Genomic DNA, 21,809 nt, shown 5'->3' with positions numbered 1-21,809 from the left:
GTCGCGCTCGTCGCTTCGCGGGAGATTGCTTTAAATTAAATTTTCATTGTCGATTGAAAGCTCAGGAAACGCGAAATAATTTTTTCTCATTTTTTCCGATTTTTTTCGTTATTTTCAATAAGGGATTGACGCGTTTTTCCACTTTGACAGTTCGGCGAGCGCGTCTGGGTTCGAGGCTAGTCGCGCATGCGCAGGCGTGCGTGCACACTGATACGCGACTACTTTCATGCGGCAGATGCCTGTATCGCGCACGTCGCTCTTGCGTTTATATATATATAGGTGCGGTCCTAAGATACGCGCGCGTGTGTGCGTGCTCGGCGGAGGTTGCAGGAAGGAGGGAAGAGGACGGGCGCGAGTGAGATGACACGCTTCGTAATCGGTATGTATGTATATATATATATATATATATATACTTTGTACGATTCATGCGTTCGTGCGCAACGCGCGATGGTTCGATGTCACGACCCTGCCATATCGAATCGCGAGATATTTGATTTTGTAAGAGACGTCAACTCGCCGCGCTTACAATTTCTCCTCTTCGTGGTTCAGCAATGAAATTAGGAATGGGCAATATTAAAAAAATTAATCGATTTAAAAAAATCACGAACGTATATCGATTGTATTAATAAAAAGAATTGAAAAATCGATTAATCGGTTTATACATACATTATTGTCAGAAAGAACTGGAACGCAGACTTTTATATAAAATATGATGCACAAGACATAAGGGATTTAAGATTCAATTAATCAGAGTTCTTCATTTCTCTTCTGGGGATAGAAATGAAGGACTTTGATTAATTGAATCTCTTATCTTTTATGCATTATGCGTTATGCAAAAGTCTATGCTCCGGTCATTTCTGTCAGTGTATGTAAAAAAAATGTAGTGTTATATATAAAATTATATAAAGTTTTTCATTTGCTGATATTAAATTTAAAAAAATCGAATATTGAGATTAATCAAAAGAAAAATTTATTGGTTGAAAATATCGATTAATTAAAAAAATAACTATCGGTTATTTCGATTAATCGAGGAACATCGCCCATCTCTAAACAAAGTTGGAGTTGAATGCGATCTCTGCATCGAATATGTCTTTTGATATGTGTGCATCATCTGCGTTGAGATATTGTCGTTGATTGTTGACATAAATTAATATCGCAGGGGTATTATGTCATATCTTTGTACTTTGAAGATGAAATGCAAACTTAAGCTCTTGGCATTTCTCGATTGAATTACGTGTAGATTCTTTTCTTTCTTGAATTCCGTGATATTTTCTCTTTTTTTATTTGTTTCTTATATGTATTAGTGAATATTTTGTTGGAAATAGAAAATGCAATATTTCTTGATAACTACATATTTATAATATCATTAAAAAACACTGTCATTAGGCAGAGATATTTGAAAATAAATTATGAAATCATTGTCAAGAATAGCTTTAAATTATTAAGAAATAGTTAAATATAAATAAGTATTAATTAAACTTTGAATATTATCTTTTATTTCAAAAATGAAGTTTAACTTAATAATGAAATCGGTTTGACTAACAGTTAGAATATTTAATATTATTTAAATGGAACAAGTAATATTTTATTTTCTCATCGTTAATTCTTTAGGTAATATTGTATATTACTGCTGTTAGTTTTGTTATAAAATTTTTCGGTATATCATATTTTTTCAATTAAAATTCAATCAAAGTCTTATCTAACAAGAACTGATTCTATGGAATTTTTTCTATGGAATTTCTTTCTTACATTTGAAAGTTTTGCGTTATGAAATGTCAAAAGAAGCCTAAGCATTATAAAATCATTTTCTTAGAACGCTTATTAATATAATAAAAAATTGCAACATATACTATATTTTAATAACGCTAAGTTTGCTCTTATATATACACATTTTATAAATTCTTACTTATTAAAATTGCGCGGATATTACCTTAAATTAATTAATTTTATTGAAGAAAAGAAAAGCTGTAATTTAAAATGTTGAGTTTTATATCGAATCTTTAAACAAGATAAATGAAAAGATATGCCTTACAACGCATTCATGCTCGCTCTATTTACGAGATATATCAACGCGATCGATAATTCGGTCATCGAGATGAACGGTGAAAGGTAAAGAAAGGAGATTATGCGCTTGGGGCATTAACGGTATCCGTTACAGGTCTGTATCTCTCGCCATTACAATGTGGACTTATCTACCTATACACAGATTTAATTAAAGATGATAACGACGATACTTTTCCATGAAACTGAAACCTTATTTTCAGAATTTTGCTCATCTAAACACATAAAATTGCGAGATTTTTTTCAATTTCTCGTTGTATTCGACTTTTAAAAATAATAAAAATAATTGTTAAAAAATCTTGGAAAAGCTATATTTATAACTATAAAAGATCACGATAGATTTTCAAAATGTGTTCATAAACGTAAGTATGCTGACTTTACAGAAATAACGATATCTTGCTCACATGAACTTTTACGTTTGCATTCATTATTCTGGAATGCATTACCATTTGTAACGTGGCTTCTAATTTATATACGAATTGTTTTGCCGACCGCTTCTACAATGTTGATGAATTTATTATTTTATGATTCGAAATCACAATCTGGTACACACATATAATTTATTATTAAATTGAAATTAAAAATTCAAATTTAAATCTCACAGCAAATAATTTACTTTTTAAAGAAAAGTTGATAAATTGGAATGATAAATTTAATTTGATAGATTTAATTTGATGGTTTAATACGATTATAAAAAAAGTAATCAAGAATTATTATTTATCACTGTATAATAATTTAAGGGGTTATTGAATTATTTGACTTATTTAATAATATTTTAATAATGAGATAAAGTTGCCAATTTTGTCTGATTCTATAATAAAATTCTTTCTGTCTCTTATTGTTAGATATATTTTTTAGAGATAATTTGCAACTTGAGATTCGCGGTTTTCATTATTATATTTATAAGACCTTTTTTTAATATTTGTATACTCCACTTATCTGCAGTCTCTCATTACAATCCTATTTGTGGCTAATAAAATATAGTTCTAATATGTTTATTGGTAGGCAACTAAATGTACTTCCATGAATGAGAAGCCATAAAACGCGTCATACGTGCGTTATCACACGGACGTTGTACGATCACGTTGCTTGTGTAGGAATGAATGACTCATTGGGAACTATGAATGAATAACATACGTACACATGTGTAAGATATATATATATATATATATGCTAGAACTGCACTTTCGTAATTTCCGCCAATGGAATCTAAGCGGAAGCATGATCTTTAATTATTTGGGCGGGTGTATAAAACTTAAAAATCTCTTACCATGATTTTAATGACTAATATAATTTCAAATGAATATAGGAATTTTTAATTAAATATCCTCAATATTATCCTGGGATATTTAATATCTAATATTTGATCTTTAAAGAGAAAAAAAGATATTTTGTAAATTTCTTTCTCTAAAAATTTGCTTCAACAAAATCTGATAATTTGGTTAAATATATATATATATATACATATGTATGTTTTAAAATTATTACATAAATATCATAAGATATATTTATTAATCTCAGTCAGTCGTTTTCTTTTAAATTTATTGTTTAGTGTTTTTCAATTTTTCTTCTTGTATAAATTCGTCAAAATGCTTTAGGAAAACGCTAGCTCATTAAATTTTAGCGTTAACATTTTTGCTTTGACAGCACTGACTTAGCAAGTATTTTTTAAGAGTATTCTTCCAAAATGTTTTTGTAAATCGCAGCAGTACGATATAATCACGATGATACATTTTCGCTGAAACATGCTTTTCAATGGCCAAAATGTTGATTTTGGATAGATACGATCTGACTGGAATAAATTTTCCAACTTCTTTCGAAACTTCGTATTGATCGTATTCTGACTGCAACCTAGATTTTATTGGTCTCTATTCTTTGGAGTTGCCAGAAACGAACAAAGAAGGATCAGCTCGAACCAATCGCACCCTTTGTTTGTCTACCTACCAGAAGAAACCGGATTTCAATGATTTTACGTACTACTGTAATTCAAAAAGTAACATTATAGTTGTAACGAACATCGCAATTTAATTGATAAATGTTTTTGAATTATATTTTTAGAATTATCAATTTATTATACTTTTCAAGAGTTAAAATTGCTAAAGGAAAACCTAGAAAGATAAAATAAGATTTTAAGATTTTTTTCGTATTATATGTCAAGAAATATGTTTCGTTATAAATTATATCTTTCATTACCATCTTTCTTAGAGCAAAATAAATTTTTGTTAGGAGCGAAAATATTTTAAAAGTATCTTAAAATTAAAAAAAATGTCTGGATGCTGCGCGTAGGAGTTGAGGGAGAGGTAAGAATTATATCGATCGCGAGAAAAAGGAAAAGTCCGTATACAATCTCCTCTTCAATCGTCTATTTATATTTCAGGATTCCTACTGACATCCGATCGTACAGACACTCGCACGCGGGCTTGCGGCACAGCTAAGAGTTTCGAAAATTTAAAAATAACCTTCTATGTCGTCGCGCGTAGGAGAGAACAGATATACGTGTAGAAATGGACAAAAATGCGTGGTATACATAATCACGCACGTACGCAACGCACCGGGATACGCGGCCGTCATACATTTTCATATCTTCGAGGGTCGGTGATACCTTCCCTTAATCTTGTTTTTAACCCGAAGAACCCATCAGAAATTTCGCCGAGTCGGATCCTCGATCAGTCGTAGTCACGGAAGGGCAGATCTTTCTCGTTCGATCAGCTACCTGCATCTCTTTGTCCTTTCGAGATGGAGATACAGAGAGCTCCGTTTCACGTGTCTACGGCAAATTTAGAGAATCGAACTCGTCGAAATTATACCGAATTTAATCGGCGGTCTCAACACTTTGATTGCCAATCGTTATTTTTGCTTTCACTGCAAACGATGAAAGTCGGTTGACGATCAAAGTGTTAATTGCTAATTGCGCTCGCGAACGCAGCTTGCCGTGATGTCTCTTAACGAATTTTTTTTTGCTTCCTTCTTTCTTTTTTTTCTCTCTGTATTTTTTTTTACTTTTGGTGTTATTTATCTTTCGATTTAAATGATCGTCGACACGTATCGCGGCATCTCTTCTACTTCCCTCTGTCATCGACATTTTGGTCAGTTCTCCGTTAATAGAAGTAAATTTTCGCTTCGATCTCGTACATACATGTTTACATAATTGTTTTGTACACACTCATACGTACACACATTCTTTCGTTTGTTTTTCTTTCTACGCAAATATACGTTTTTTTCCACATACGCGTTTCTATCAGGCTTGTCATCTCTTATTGGGGCGATCGTAAAATTGTACAGAGTGATCCAGACTCGTCGCACGTGTGTATCGACAGAAAAATAATTACTTGAAGGTACTTTCAAATTAAATAGTATTGGAGATTATAATAGTATATTTTTCTGGTATAATTAATTTTGTTAATTATGTTCTATCGTAAAAGACCGTCGTATAATGACGCTTTGAAATATACTGGCGGCCTATTCCGAATCGCCCTGTACACATTTTTTTTATATATATATTTTTTATATCGTATCATATATATATATATATATATCTATATATGTATTTATAATTGTCGCGCCGCGCGCGCGTATCTATATTTATATATTATATTCATATTTACAAAAGGTCGTTCGTTAAATGTTAATATTTAATATCGCAACTGTTTTTATTATATTATAACTTTATTCCTGAGTAACCATTCATTAAGAGTCTTATCAAGAGACTCGTCTCCTCCCTTTGTTTCATTTATGTAGATATCGGATAGATCATTTAATGTGCTAAGCGCCGTGACGTGTGATCGAGGTAGTAAAATGAAAAAAATGATTGAAAATTTCTCTCTCTCTTGAGAACGATTCGGATAGAAATCATATACATTAATTATGAGCTACCTAGATATTGACCACGTGGCATTCGAGGACAAGAAAATATTAATTTACGTAGAGGGATGAAGTGTTTCATTCTTTCCAAGCAGTATACAAAATATTTGAATGAGGTTTTAAGATGATTTTTTTTCGAATATTCTTTAGTTTCTTTAAATGTAATTGATAGACACTTTTTGGACTTGTGTTGTTTGGTTTATTGAAAGATTTTCTGTCAAACTGATATTAGGTTTTGTGACTATTTTAATATAATATTTATTGTGTGATTTGGAAATGTTTGGAATTGTTAAATAAAAATTATATATGCATATTATTTGGCATAAAAAATCATAATGAATATCTTAATCCGTTTTATATTGTATATTTGAAGTAATATTAAAATCGGAAAAATATGTCATTTGAGATTGATTACGCATAATTATGCACCTAAGGAAAAACAAAAAATTCGTTGTTTTTTTCATATTTTTGTACATATTTCTGTTATGTAAATTAATTTTTTTATATACTTTTGATCTGGAAAGAAATTAAATATCATTGAGTTTATTGTGTTTTTTCGAGAATACTTTCTTTCACGCGAATTATATATGAGAAATCACATCCCAGACGTAATTTCCAATAATTATTTTTGAATCATTTAATATAAATATTATTCATAGTTTGTCCTATTCAATATTTTTCCAAATTTAGTACGTGTATTTCATCACGAAATCTCAAACATCGCAATGACGTTTCAATGTTTTTTGTGATGCAATGCTTAAATTTGTATTTCGAATTATATTTGTGTCCTTGTTCATGAAAATAAAAATTTTCAATATATGAGAAACAAAGAAATTTTTAGATTATACTTTTAGAAATGTGTGCTCGTGAATATTGATAATATATTTCTACATGTATTTTCATCATCCGATATGGAATAGCGTAATCGTATTAATATTAAGGATTCCACTACATGCATGATAGCAATATATATTAAAGGTAAACCGATTATTATCGTTTCTCGATCATTTTGTGGAGTTTATGCTGATATAATCGGCTTTGTTCTGATGGAGGAGCGCGATATACAACTATGTCCTCGTTTCTGCATTTATATTGAAATTATTTTTGTGTTAAAAAAATGTACAATTGCGAAAATTTAGTTATATCCTTGGCACACATATATGTATATACGCGCGCATACAATAAATTTGTATGTTTTCTATACTGTTATCTAATAGTTATTTAATCGTACAGTGCATGATATTACGCGTGTGCAACTTAAGGAAGACTGTTATAAAATTTGGCACTGTGTTAATTAATATATATATTTATAATATTCGAAATTGGTTGAAAAGACAAAATCTCCACAAAATGATAAGAATTTTTACCGATGCTTTTCATGTAGCAATTATACATGAAAAGTTTGGTTGTCAAACTACATAATATCTATTTAAATATGCAAAATTTGTAAATTTGGCTTTATAAAAAGTTTACAAACACATGCATATCGCGATTTTGTATGCGTAATCATCGAAACGTTACGTGAAACTTTTTCTTTATGATCGATATGATTTCTTTTTTCCTAATAAGAGAGTATTCAATGGATTCTTGACATTTGTCATGAAAATTAAAATTCGCAGATGTGTCGGAATATAATGTTTAATATTTAAATGTAATTAGGCAATGGAATGTACACTCGAATTGTGAGAAAAGAGACGATCAAGTGCACGATGAGAGTCGAGTGGTCAATTATTTATTCACGAGAGCTTTACTCATGAATCTCAAAGTTTCTCTCTCTAACGAAACTCAAGTATTACGAAAGGATGTAAATCTTTGAGATGGCATTTTTCTCTTTACATATTTACGTTGCTCGTAATATAACACCGATAAATATTTCAATAAACTCAATATCGCGCAAACAATCGTGCAAAACGTGTTATTATGATAGAGATGATCCGATTGATCATTGAGAGAGATATAATTGATATCGGTCGCACAAATTCATGTATCCGAACCGTAATAAATATCTCTATCCTCAAAGTTATTTTACATTTTTCTTAGCAATTCGGTTAAACTCAGAGCAACGCGTGATTAATTATCGCAGTCGATAGCAAATCGATCAATTCAGACGCATTCCTTAGATTATGGCACTTAAATCTCGTATTAACTTGCATTAATAAATTTAACAATTTCAAAGTATATTATAGATACTTTTCCGATTAATGATAATATTAATAATAATGAGATAAAATAATATTGCGATAAAATTATAATAAAATTATCATCGTATCGCATATTTGCAACATCGTGCAAATTATCACCATTTATATTTATACTTACTTTTTATTAATTTTCTAGATTAAAAAAAAGTTAATAACTTACAAATTTGATAACTGTTTTAATAAGTAACTTTGCATATTCTGCTATTTCTGTCATTCCGTTAGACTAAATTAATAAAACGTATTACGTAATTTATACGTTTAATAGGGTCAACATAGGTTATCTTGCTAATCATACAATTAAAATCTCAACATATAAATATCACAGCCATTTAAACAGCGTAAAATATACAGCACTAATAACATTATTTACACATAATCGTTATGTTAAGATGATTATAATTCTAAGGATGGAGATTTGAAATTCTCTAAACGCAAGATACTTCCGAGTAAATTTTCCGAACAGCAAATGATAATTATATATATATATACACAGCATACATATCGTATTACGATCACACGTTGCTCGTAGATTATCGTTGTCCATAGCACATACCGTCAAGGATTGTAATTAAGGTACGCTGATATACACATACGTACGCAAATCACCCACGTTACATGCATATAAATTTATAATAATGTAGGTAATAATTGTCTAAGTAAGGCTGATTAAACGCATTTTTATCCCCTCATAACGAGCCTCCCTTTTTCACTCTTTCCTTCCCGTTTTTATATCGATCGATTTTATGTTGTTGCAGAAATCGCACATATAAAATCACAACACACGATATAAAAAATCAAAATATATTTCATTTTCCCTTAAACTCTGGGTATTTGAAAATGATTCTCGATAAAGAGAAAGTAGAATAATTAAAGAGGGAAAAGAAATATAAGTAAGAGAAGAAGAAGTCTTTAAGTATTTTCTCTCCTTAGAGTTTCGTATGATTAAGCTTTGGATTGCTTAAGAATTTTATTTCTTGAGAGAATAGCTCCGTATAAAAACTTTCGGGCAAACTTTGAAGTGCGAATATATATATAACTTTCATTCGATAATTATTATTCGAACTTTAGTTTTAAGAGCACATCTTCGATATACAATGAAACGTTCCAAATTGCGATTCTCAAAAGTTTTGAAGACAAAGATTTAACTCTAAATTATATAATTTTTTTTATCGCGATATTATTTTTGCTTATCGAGTGATTTTTTCTCTGGATTCGTTTCCGGTAGGGAGGCTCGGAATCTCCTTGACGAATCTCTCGTCTAGCTCGAGATCTCGCGTACCCGCGCAAATACGGGAGTAAATGTATCTCAATGGTTATCGAAGTCGCCCTAAACGTTACAAATCCGTAACAAATTTACAGAGGTGTTCTAAATCAACGTGGCAGTAGAATAATGTTCCCCCTCGGCCGCGGAGAGCGCCGTAACTCGAGCAGCATGACTCGAAAATCGCGCCGAACTCACTTGATTTTCCTGAAGCTTTTATATTTGTTCGTAGTAAGAGCACTTAATCGCTACGTTTTCTTTTAAACTGAGCTACCCCCATCGCGATGTTTCTCTTTCTTTCTCTATTTCGGGTTACCGCGACCTCGCAGCACGACGGGATCAGTTTACCAGAGATTTATACTGATACTTCTTAAGGATAATCTCTTACATGGTAATCATTATTCAGCGTGAATATCATACAGATGACATGAGCCCAGTCCCGCGAGATTTGCACGCGTTTTTCAAGTTCGAAGATTGATATCGATATAACTTTCAGAAATTAACAAATTTCGTGACAGATCTTGAAACGTAAAAAATCGATTTAAAAAATTTTTTAAATTTTATTAATATTAAAAGCAATAATATTTTATCTTATCTTGAATCTTCCTGAATTTTTCACTCTTGATAGTTAGAAGTTTTCAAATATTTCGTCTTTGTTAAAAACATGTTAAAATAATATCTCATTTATAAAAACGGATTGACAGAAATACATTTTTTCAAAATCATATCGGTTTCAATCGTCGCTTTCGGAAGAATGCATGAAGAATTGAATTTCTTCCTTTTTCTTTGCATTCTTCGTTTCTGTCGCTCTAGCAAATTCCGTGTTTTGACCTAATTGTCGAAAATTTCAGATATATCGGGATGCTCGTGGAGTTGCGATAAATGTTAAAAAAATGTTCACATCTAGTAAAGGCTATTCTCGATGATTTATAAATATTAAAAAAACCGCTGCCGCATATATATATATTTTTTTTTTTGCAAACGTCCCATGCGAGAAGAACGATATCTCGCTCCATTTTTCTATTTTTTTTCTTTTTACGTGGTTCGATGGATTCACGCGCTGTGCATCGATTTTAGAGGCGTCCTTTTTTCCTTCATTCTTGCGTTTGGCTATGGGAAAATGAAATATTCGATACGACTGTCTCGAAATACTGCCTACGAAGGTGACGACGATCCTTGATTATCGTGGAGGAATGAAAGATTACTTGCGGTTCTGTTTTAAATCTCTCGTCGTTGACCAAACGAACAAACGATGTTCAACAAACGACCATATGTGGAAGCGGAAGTCGGAAGCAGTGATGTAAGTGATGGCTTTAGTTGGTCCCGAACATGAGTTAGTAGAGAGTTGTGCAAGAATCATAATTACTTATGATTAACAGCTGATATTGCTTTCACAAATTAATCGAAATAACGATTTCAGTAAAATCAATCATTTTAATTATTTTGAACAAAAATACAAAACTTGTTAATAAAAAAAAAATAATATCAAAGTTATTTTCTTAACAGATTATTAAAAAGCCTTCTCTATTTTTCTTTTGAGGGACAAAGCGAATTTTAATTGATTATGCCAATTATGAACACATAAAGACAAAAATGATTTATTATTGGTAATGAAGCAAATATTAATGATTAAAAAAATTGCAACATAGTAATTATAATTTTTGCACAAATCCCCTTCAAGAGTCGCGCATCGAAACGTGTCGACCGTTGCGTCACGGATCTCAGCTCATGGCAACACTACGCGCGTCGAACGTAATGTAAAACACGCTCTCCCTTCCTCTTTCTTCCTCATTTGACTCTGCGTCTTGACTATTACAAGCTATCTAATTAATTAACCTATACGGACCTATAATGTATGGATCAATTATATCCTGTGGCAGTTATTTACAGTGCGACTCGCGCCGCGGCCTCCTGATGTCTGCGCCATCGATTCATTTTTAGGTAGAACGGCTGACTGTCGCAATTTCAATGGTGCCGATTGAAAATTCAACATTGTCGAGTCAAAGTCAAACTCAGAAAACTCATAATCCAGCTGGAGAAGAATGCTGGAAATTACTTCTAAATTACTTTCACTCGCTCCAGTCGATAGTTGATAATTTACAAGAAGCTGTGAATTGAGGTTCCTGGCTTCTCGCCGACCAAGTTGGAATTGTGATGTCAGAAGCGAGAAAACAGACGCTAAAAATTCTTAGATGCCATTTCGAAATAAAAAGATATTTCGATGAAACAGCACTTCGGGTGGCTTTAGCATACTCCTTAAAATACCTCGACAACTATCCTTTTCTTTTTAAATCAACCGACAGCTATAAAATGTAATATGAGTCCGTCTGTTCTTTGAACATGCGTAAAATCATTCCGCATGACGAAGTCTGATATCACGATCATTTTACGGTTGTTGACTGACTGTCAAAGGAAAAGTATAGTTTTCGAGGTATTTTCAAAGTGTGCTAAAGCCATTAGGAATAGATATAAAAATGACATCTAAGTATTTTCAGTGTGTTTTTTCTCACTTTTGATGTCACACTCCAACATGGCTGCAGCGAAAATTCAGGAGCCTTAAGGGGATGCTGACTAGGTCTATTTTATTGACAAATATTTTCGTTTAACTCTTTATTGGCTATACAGAATAAAAAATCCTTTACTAGAATTTAAATATTCATAATAACAAATCTGGGCTACTACATATGTTTCTTTTTATATACACATATAATATCCCAGATTTGTTATTATGAATACTTAAATTCTAGTAAAGGATTTTTCACTCTATATAGCTAATAAAGCGTTAAATGAAAATAATATTTGTCGATAAAAAACAGACCTAATCAGCATCCTCTTAATGAAGAAAATTGCCATTCCATAAGCAACAACGAGACGATCCTTTCTCAATTTTATCCCGCAAGTCACAGGCCGCGGCTTGGTCGCATCTATCCTTATAATATCGTCTATTTACAGGAACAGCACGATCATATAATTGAGATATCTGGCGCTAGTGGTACCGTTGAGCTTTGTGCCGCCGCCGCCGTTTTCCTCGTCGTTCTCGCTGGCAGTGTCGCCCTTCGTCTCGACGATGGTGTCGAGCCTCTCCATCATACCTCGCTGGGGTAGATGGTTGCTCGAGCTCTCGCTCTCGGGGGTCTCGTCGGAGTCGACGTCGATCGTCCGATCGTTCACCTGGATCTTCACCACGGCGTCCACCGGATACCTGCTGTTACCCTCGTCACTGGAAGACGTCGTCGCGCCTGTCGTGCCACCAGATTCGCCGGCGAGGCTCGAGGCGATTCCGCCCTCTCGCTCGCAGCGCGGACAGATCTGACCGTTGGACGAGCCCTCGTCGCTCTGACAGCGGAAGCAGATCAGGTCGCCCTCGCTGGAGAAGTCGCAGTGCTCGCAGTGCACGACGACGTAGCCGTTACCTCGGCAGAGCTCGCAGATCGGGCTCTCGTCGCGGTCTGTGAGCAAATTCACTGGTTAGCCATGATGGGTTGCCTCGTCTCGCGTCGTCTAAGATCGTCGGCCCCTTGAGAGGCAACCTCCGACAGCGGAATTAAGTGTCGCCTCGGAGATCGCGTGAAACGTCAGCGAGAGATATGCGAGTGCAAACAGCGGCGAATAGTGCGGTTGCAAACAGGCAGTAGAAAAATGCAGTGCGTGCGAAAAAAAGGGAATAGAAAAATATTATATAATATATGCTTATATAACAGGAGAGAAAAATTGCTTTGCAAGCGCATTGCTGAGAAACAAAATAGCTATATTAAAAATGATAACAGCGATCCTTTTCTTAATAAAATACTCGAGGATTTTAATATAAAAAAGGAGAAATATAAATATTCTAAAAAATCTAAATTATCGAAAAAGTATTTCATAATTGCAAGAATAATGCGAGTGCGAAAAATCGAGGATCGGTTTGTGTGTACCAGATTGTGAGAAAAAACCACCAAAGCCATCGAAATTAATGAAGCAAAGCGAACGAACTTGTTCAATCCTCGGACCAGAACTGGTCGAGGTACTCGCCTCTGTTGGCGTCACCTCGATCGTCCGTGTCCCTGGCGGTCCATCCGCGCTGATGCAGGTCCTGCGTCCTGTAGGATCGAGGTGACGTTACCGTTTGCTCGGACTCGTGGTGGGATCGGGGCGACGACATTTGCTGAGCCACGCGATCTTGATCCGACGTTTGGTGGGACGAGCGTGGGGAGGTCAGCTTCACCGGGCTTCTGTAGGCACGAGAGGTTCCTGGTTCCTGATGCCGATGATCGTCCATACGCTCCTCGACGTATCGACCGGCGTGCGAGCCAGGTGTTTGTGGTGGTCGGTAGGTGCAGGGACGCGTCTTCTGATCGCACTCGCTGCACAGCAGCAGATTCGACTTGCTACCGGGTTGCGAGTCGTAGCCGTTACAGGTACCGTAGTAATGCTCCTCCTCGTCGCTGTCGAACAGGTGCTGGCTCAAGCTACCGATCGACTTTGAATCGCTCAAGACCCTAGTATCATCCGGCTTCTCTTGATCATCAGCGTTGTGCCTACCAAAAGTTCGATCATTTTATCTCGCGTATAGCATATATTTGCTATTTCTACATATTATATAATATATTATAAAATATATAATATATATAATATATTATACAATATAATGTATATATAATATATATTATATAATGTCATATATTATAATATATATAATAAAAAATTATATCAATCTGAATAGATAAGTTAACATTGAGATTAATGAGAGAGAAAAATCTGTGAAATCACCTGGTATCGGTCGCTTCGACAATATAGTGATGTATCCGCTCGATCTTGGTTTTGCCGCGCTCTCGCGGCATTGTTTCTCGTTAAATAATGCTCTCTCGGTTCCTTTCATTGTTGTCCTCGACGCTCGAGGTCGAGCTCGCCCCGCAGATCTGCATCTCGATTTCGGCCAGCCGGTGCTCGACCTCCCACTGCTGCTGATTCAGCTTCACGCTCATCGCCGCGTTCTCGGTCTCCAAACATTTCAAACGCTCGCGCAGACGCTGAATCTCCGACAGCAGAGCCTCGTTGCCGAACAAAGGTGTCGTGCCCTCGCTCACCAGCTGAGTCATACTGTTGCAGGTCATACCTGTATGAAAGAAGGACGTGTCGTGTAGAGATCACGTTTGCGTTTTCCCTCAAATTACATCAACAATCTTTTTGATTCTCAAGTGCATTATATAATACATTGCAAATTATATACATTATGTACAAATATATCTATATTATATAATTTAATTTAACAGTTAATTGGTAAATATATTATTCAAAAACAAATATATAAACGGATAGGTGGAGATATTACGAGCGAGGATAATATAAATTCACGAGATCGTTGGTAAATGCATTTATTCTATGTCTTCTATCTTATATGAAGATCGCATTTCAACGCGAGACATTTAACGTGTTTTGCGTGCGCAATATACGGTACTCTTGTCTTCTCTATGATCTGTTATTTCTAGAATACAAGTACGTGCAAATTATCAATTTGCGTTGAAAGTTGTATGAAAGGCAAGAAACGCGAGTTGAAACGTCGACGTGTACGAATGCGAAATGAATTCTCGAGGACGAGTCTTTGTGATTCGCTGATGTTAATTAATACGCGTGCGAATAGAGTATCTCTTTCTCCTAATTCGCGTTGTAATAGGATTCGCATATAAGATGAAGCGTCGCATAGCAAATGCTGATACAATGTACGGATTAGCATCGGCAAACTGCTGATTAATTTACAAATTACCGGTTGCGGTTGCACGCATTCAAGGTTCGATTACTTTAAAAGGAGGAGAAATTCGACATCGACCGAGAGATTTATTTATTTTGATTCTCAATGCAAAATTCAAAATCACAGGCTATTTATAGGAGGATAAATGTGTTGCCCACATTTTTCACGCATATCGAAAAAGCTGCGATATTTCAGCGGTTAAATCGCTATCAGTTTTCGATTCCAATTATTAGTATCCCCGGCTTGTTATCGCCGACAGCGAAATCTGTCGCTTTAATCGCGGTTTCGCAAAATTATCCACCGAAATACCCTGTAAACGGCAAACGCTCGATTATCGTGGAATTTCCATTGCGAGAGAACGAGGAGGGGGCCGGGCGGGATTTTATTTCCCAAACGACATATAAACGTCGGCGCGAGAAACACGTTAAATCGTTACTACCTATCGTATCTATCGGGGTTAATGGTCGGGCGCTATTTTACGAGTGGCGCCGAGCGTCGCTCGTCATTCATTTATATATCGCGCGTGATATTTTGGAATTTATCTTTTTTCCCTCTTTTTTTTTTGTCATTTTACAGCATTGCCGACGAAGCATTGATCGCTCGAGCATTCCGCTCCAGGCTATTTGCGTCCGGTTGGATTTGATTTGCAACCGGGATCGCGGATTCTAATCCGATCGACTGCATACAAGATGCGACTCAATCGGATTCCGGATTTAGGAAGACGCAATAAAGTCTCTTCCGGAGAGACACGCGACCCTATATATAGTTCGTCGATAATCTCTTCGTCATAAAAAAATGATAAACTGTTAAAAGTGTCATTAAGATATGCGTCGATTAAATCTGAGATATAGACTATAGAGGAAATAAGATGTACAGGGTATCCCATAGGAAATTGCTGAAACTAATCAGCTGTCATTTTTCAATACATATAATTATTATGAGGAAACAAAAATTATATTGGAAAGAAGAAAATCTGCAGTTTTTAATGGATATAAATAAAATATTTGTATACTAGTTTATTTTATTGATAAAGAATATTGGAAAAAATGCTAATAATCACGCATAAACTAATGATAGATATTTTCAACAGTGTCAGATTTAATAAGAGATATTAAAAGAATCATCAATAACATTAAAAATGATATGTTATAGAAAAAGGTTTTACGAGTTTTCGTAAAAGAACAGAATTTTTTTATACAAATTTAAATGGTGCGCACTTCGAAAATATTTATCATTAGCACTTTTTTCATTACTTTTTTTTAAATAAAATAAACTGGTATACATTTTATTTGTATCCATTAAAAACTGCAGACTTTTCTCGTGTCAACACAATTTTCGTTTTCTCAATAACTGCACGCATTAAAAAATGATAGCTGATTAGTTTCAGCAATTTCCTATGGGACACCTTGTAGATAATAACAACACGTTTCACGAATGATATGGTAATTTCTACGATATTGCGGAGTTTAGAAAATTTACCTAGACCCCTCGTTTCACAGAGTGTTCCCTTGTTCTGAAAATACTCCAGGATGCTCTCCAGGAGAAAACTTATTACGAAACGTTCAATCGAACGTAACGACATTGATAGTTTATGGTATACGACGGTGGACGTTACACGGCCTTTCTAAAAAAGCTTTTATAGAACGTGAAATATTGATGACTAGAAAGTGAGAGGCTATGAAGGTCTTCCTATTCTCTCTATGTTCGCGCCTCACTTGATCGCGCCAAGTCTTATAGTCTATAAGAAACTACGGTTGTGCGTCAGCAGTTTGCGCGAACATAGCGTCAGCCGTTATCAGCAATGATTTATATACTCTCATATATGATATTATCGCAAGAGAATCGTCAGAGCGATCGACAATGCTTCTAAAATAAAAATTCGACGTGATACAGATTTTATACACGGACATAAAATAAATTTACGGTATATTAAACACAACGCGAAATTTTCGTCGTTTTCCCTCCCACCGTTACGTTTTATCAACGATGGAAAAATACAATTTACATAATTATTCGCTGTGTTTCGAATGGCTGAATTATATATGCAACATTTGTATTTAGGTATATCATTTTGTTAAATTCGCTTCGATATTCGATAATTCTCGAAAGATGCATCTACTTATTTTATTCCATTTTAGTCCTTTTTTTTATTATTCTTTAGTTATTTAAAAAAATGTTAAACAAGTATAAAAAATTCCACTTTCCAATATCTATTATTCAACCCGACAATTTAAAAGTAATATTGTCTTTCACTTTCACAGTAATCAGACTTTAGATTTATTAACTTTAACTATCGATTTTGCGGGAGTAATAGTTACATCCGTCGTAGACAAGACCGTAAGAGGATTAAATTACGGTTTATGGTACACAAATACACACATAGTAGTACATCGGGGGATACATATATAGAACGTTGGATCCCTAACGTTAAAGAGACACAGAGCAAATGAGAAACATTCACCCGGAGAGACAGAATAAAGAGGGAAAGAGCCCCTTTCGGGAGAATGAGAAAATACCTTATTGGAAAAATACCTTTTTGGAAAAGCGAGCGCCACATATTTGGAAATCAGATCACGTATACACGTCGCGGAGACGCGAGGGTGGGAGAGAGAGAGAACCCGAGGGAGGGAAAACTCACCGGAGTGGGTGGAGAGCCTACCGGTGGAGGGTTGCGTGGCCGATTGCGGCGCCCTGGTTGTCGGCTCCTCGCTGCTGGGTCCGCTGCTGACCGCGCTGGTCGGGCTCTCACCCCGGGGTAAGTTCGCGTCGCCCAAGGTGCCCCCTAAACTCTGCATGTGGCGCGCCGTCGCCGGCGGGCTCGGGCTCGGCGAAAACAACGAGGCGGCCGTCGAGTACGCGTGGGTCTTGAAGTCCAGGGGTGACACCCACATGTCCTCCAGCGATATCCGGCCTCGCGACTCCACCAACCCGGGGGTGCTCTGGCATCTGCCTATGGCAGCTGCAAATTCGAATTGCGATACATTAGTATCGCGGCGTTTCATTCGCCTATTTACCCCGACACATCAATTTCTGATTGTATATTGGGTTAAATTGGGTATCGTTTTATTTTTAATTCATGTGTTTCCCCAATACACGATGTCTCGCTTTTACATTAAATATGATCTGCAGGAATATAAAGGACGTTCAAAGACTGAAGAGAATATTATTATATAATTAGATGTTTGCTGCGAAAATATGATTAATAAGGTTTAAGAGACGTCGTTCGTCATTATAAAGTAAAGTTTGATTAAGAGGAATATTTAAACCCAATAGGCAGATATTTAATTTGTTCTGTTTTTGGCGACCCATTCTGCATAAGAGGAATTATTATCTGGATACAAATAATTAATATATTCGCAAATATTAATTAATACATATTCATGTTTTATTTACGCACCGAGTTTCGTCTTCGAATAAAATTCCTTTTTACGCTCTACCGGGGTGGCTTCATATTTTAAAAACTACCACGCATCTCCGATGGCGCACAACGAGGAAGAGCTTCGGTATTACCGTCATTTTTTTTTATTCCTATTTTGTTGAAAATGAAACCGCCACCGTGAAAAGCTCAACTGTCGAAGTCGTCGGAATTTTCGATATACATATAGGGGGAAACAACGAGAGAGGAGACCTGGCCATTTATTTAGGAGATATCACTCATTCGTATTGTGAGTTACCCACCCTTCGCGGATCGAGTCGCGTTTACGCGCGTTGTGCGCGATACGATCTATCTGTGCTCTCGAATTTCCGCTTTTGGGGGCCATGTTGACATTTAACCGACGCGCCGACAGTATTCAGTGACATCAATGGTATGTTATTTTGCTTTGACGCGGGTTCCCACGATCGTCGAGCGAAATGTATGATCTCTCTCGGTTCGTTAGGAGGTTTCCCTTTTGCGGTATTATCGTGGCAAAGACGCTGCAGGGTGAATTGAACGAAGGAATTCCAAGGAATTTCATTACGGCTTACAATTAGTGGTAATATCTTGGTTCGTACAAAGTCGATAAACACGCAATCGTGTTTCGAGGGCGACGCAGCAGTGAAGAAAAAAATTTATATATTATTCGTCGAGTCATCGGGGTGTAATAATACGTGAATAAATGCACAACAACTTTGATCGTTATGTGGGCTTGTGTGGGCTTCAATCAGTTAAATTAAAAATCCTTGTGATTAAAGTGACCTTTAAATATCACGACATTGTGCAGGGTAAATCGTGGATCAAGACGCTAATTGTAGACGCGACGGTAGATTCAAAAAAATTGTTATCTTGATGACGCACGAGGTGCATTATATTATGCGCGCGATTCTTTGTATAGTTACTTAAATTAAAAATCTATTATATATAAGTTATATAATACATAATTGTATATAATATATAATAATATAATAAAGCGTATATACTCGTGAATTTTTGCAAAAAGTTGCACTTTCGACTTCGAAAGACTTGGCTCGATCTATGGAAGATTCGCAGGGTATTTCAAAAATTTGCGCAGACTTTCAAAAATTTGCAACGTTAAATTAATTAGAGTACATCGCACCTACGGATCAATAAGCATCGCATACAAGTGCAATTTCTTCCTCTCCTAATATAACTCGCCGCCGTAGCTCATGCTACGCATTGCACTTATTACAGCGACCTAATTTCTCATACGTCATCCCGACCCCCATAGAGCAACGCAAAAGTACATTAGCTGCGTGATGTGCGAGATGAGCAGTCGAGTGAGAGTCCATCGTACTGATGGTGATGAATGACGCCTGAGGAGCATTTACAAACGAAAATAAGTTTCTGCAACGCACTCCGTAAGCGGATTATCGTAAACTGCAACGACGATGCTCGTGTTTTTCAAAGGAACGAAACGGATATCCCTCTAAAGGAGATACTCCAAGTATATCACATATTTTATTCAGCTCCGTCTTCATAGCTTCTAAAATACAGCGCATTGAAAATATATTTTATTTTTATATAAAAATATGATACAAAATTATATACGGGGTGTCCCATAGAAAATTGCTGAAACTAATCAGAATTGTGTTGAAAAGAGGGAAAGTCTATAATTTTTAATGGATACGAATAAAATGTATACTAGTTTATTTTATTGAAAAAAAGTAATGAAAAAAGTGCTAATGATAAATATTTTCGAAGTGCGCACCATTTGAATTTGTATAAAAAAATTCTGTTCTTTTACGAAAACTCGTGAAAACTTTTTCTAACATGTCATTTTTAATGTTATCGACGATCTTTTTAATAACTGCTATTAAATTTGGCATTGTTGAAAATATTTATCATTAGTTTATGTGATTAATAACACTTTTTTCATTACTTTTTATCAATAAAATAAACTAGTATACAAACATTTTATTTATAGCCATTATAAACTACAGACTTTCTTCTTTCCAATATAACTTTTATTTTCTCAATAACTGCATGCATTAAAAATGTCAGCTGATTAGTTTCAGCAATTTCCCATGGGACGCTCTGTATAACAAAACATTTTTTAGACGCGTATAAAAAATAATGATTGATTTTTATTGTTAGATTTATACATCTTTTAATTCATTCAATCACTTCTTTCGTGGCGTGCTTCTTTTTCCCCACTTAATTATCTTATTTTAATTTAAGAATGGATGATATCGGATATTTTCTTTCATTTTTCTTGGCTTTTGCCTTCTGGTATTTATGAGTGGACGGAAACGGTGTAACGGTTCCGGGACACGTCTATGTGTATCCGCTCATTTTTTAGCAGAAAACGAGGGAAGAGAGACCGGACCCGCTAAGCCTTAGGCCGAAGTTGATCCGCCGTCCTATCGCGGTATATATTCTGACCGTCGTTTCCGCGTATATTCCGGATCAACGAGACGCCCGGAAGGAAGGAAGGAATTGCTGGGACTCTCTTGCCGCCATTTATCTCCATCAGCTCGCGGCATCGACTTTCGCCGCTGAGTACCCTCCGACCCCGTTCATTCTTCACGGCTTTTACATATGCGAAGAATTAGGTCACGACAACATTTATTCGCATGCGAACGAGTAAACCTCGAGGTAGAGAGATATCGAGAGCGCTAGAGAGATATTCGCCCATTGTGGCGTTTACGCGTTAATTTTCATCTCGGTTTATCTACCCACGCCTTCGGCATTAGACAAATGAAACGTATGGAGGGAACAAATGAAACAGATGGCGAACTCGCAGTACGTGCAATCCAAGGTAGCGCGATTTCTCTAGATTCTAGATAGATTAAAAAATCATTTGAAGTTTGAGACATATAATTTTTTTTTGAAATTTGAATAATAATTTTTAATTAGTAAAATAAAAGAGAAAATAATTTTTTAAAAAATAAGAAAGCACGATCAGAAAACATGAGAATAAAATTCATTATTCGTATTAAAATTTATTACTTTCGTTTCTTCCTCATTATCTCGAATACTTTGCTCTTCTGAAGGATTTATTTTCGAAAATAAATGGTACTTGAAAACTAACGGCGCAGAGAGAGTTCTTCATTTTACAACCCCGTCTTAAGATCGAAAAGAAGTGTGCTTCTTCATATCGAGGAATACAGCGTTAAGTGCCCATTGAAAGTTCCGCGCTTTGAAATATATCTTTCAAACGCTTGACTGAAGTTCAATGACCGAAAATCTTCAAAGACATTAACGTGGGAATATCGACGATCGCGTAGCGCGGTGGCGCTTCAAAGAGACCAGCGAGAT

General features: G+C 35.4%; 2 protein-coding genes and 1 long non-coding RNA gene across 12 annotated transcripts in view; 1 reads left to right on the top strand and 2 right to left on the bottom strand.

Moving 5' to 3' along the window:
- The first annotated feature begins 66 nt into the window (after window positions 1-66).
- LOC146723425 (uncharacterized) overlaps window positions 67-21,809 on the top strand; it is a 33,535-nt gene continuing 11,792 nt past the window's right edge. Inside the window, exon 1 of the long non-coding RNA XR_014924564.1 lies at window positions 67-379. This is a non-coding gene — a long non-coding RNA (uncharacterized LOC146723425). The remainder of the gene's footprint in view (window positions 380-21,809) is intronic.
- LOC146723426 (uncharacterized) lies at window positions 12,159-14,204 on the bottom strand. The gene is made up of 3 exons (XM_085482045.1): window positions 14,134-14,204; window positions 13,396-13,901; window positions 12,159-12,833 (listed from the first exon to the last, which is right to left on the bottom strand). The coding sequence occupies exons 1-3, from the start codon at window positions 14,202-14,204 to the stop codon at window positions 12,331-12,333; spliced, it is 1,080 nt and encodes a 359-aa protein (XP_085338171.1). The 3' UTR covers window positions 12,159-12,330.
- The window catches only part of LOC114942826 (cyclic nucleotide-gated channel alpha-3), a 171,219-nt gene continuing 163,623 nt past the window's right edge, over window positions 14,214-21,809 (bottom strand). For 7 of the 10 annotated variants that reach the window (XM_085482035.1, XM_085482038.1, XM_085482037.1 and 4 more), the window contains exon 14: window positions 14,475-18,071. In XM_085482035.1, coding sequence (XP_085338161.1) covers window positions 17,464-18,071 — 608 coding nt within the window. In that variant the 3' untranslated portion in view covers window positions 14,475-17,463. Of the gene's footprint in view, window positions 18,072-21,809 lie in introns of all 10 variants that reach the window. The other 3 variants (XM_085482040.1, XM_085482042.1, XM_085482044.1) reach the window with 3 other exon arrangements.

This window comes from Nylanderia fulva, unplaced genomic scaffold (assembly GCF_048542155.1).
Source record: "Nylanderia fulva isolate GAGA-0341 unplaced genomic scaffold, ASM4854215v1 Scaffold2, whole genome shotgun sequence".
NCBI classification, from domain to species: Eukaryota; Metazoa; Arthropoda; class Insecta; order Hymenoptera; family Formicidae; genus Nylanderia; species Nylanderia fulva.
Note: the sequence above shows the minus strand (reverse complement) of the source record. Positions and strands in the feature narration are given on the sequence as shown.

Bases quoted from the DNA above. Each gene is read 5' to 3' on its own strand.
- LOC146723426 (XM_085482045.1), bottom strand. From the start codon at position 14,204: ATGCCGCGAGAGCGCGGCAAAACCAAGATCGAGCGGATACATCACTAT. The intron at 13,902-14,133 runs GTGATTTCACAG...AACTTTTGGTAG, and splicing joins GTCGAAGCGACCGATACCAG to GCACAACGCTGATGATCAAG. The intron at 12,834-13,395 runs GCGAGTACCTCG...ATTTGCTCACAG, and splicing joins TCGAGGTGACGCCAACAGAG to ACCGCGACGAGAGCCCGATC.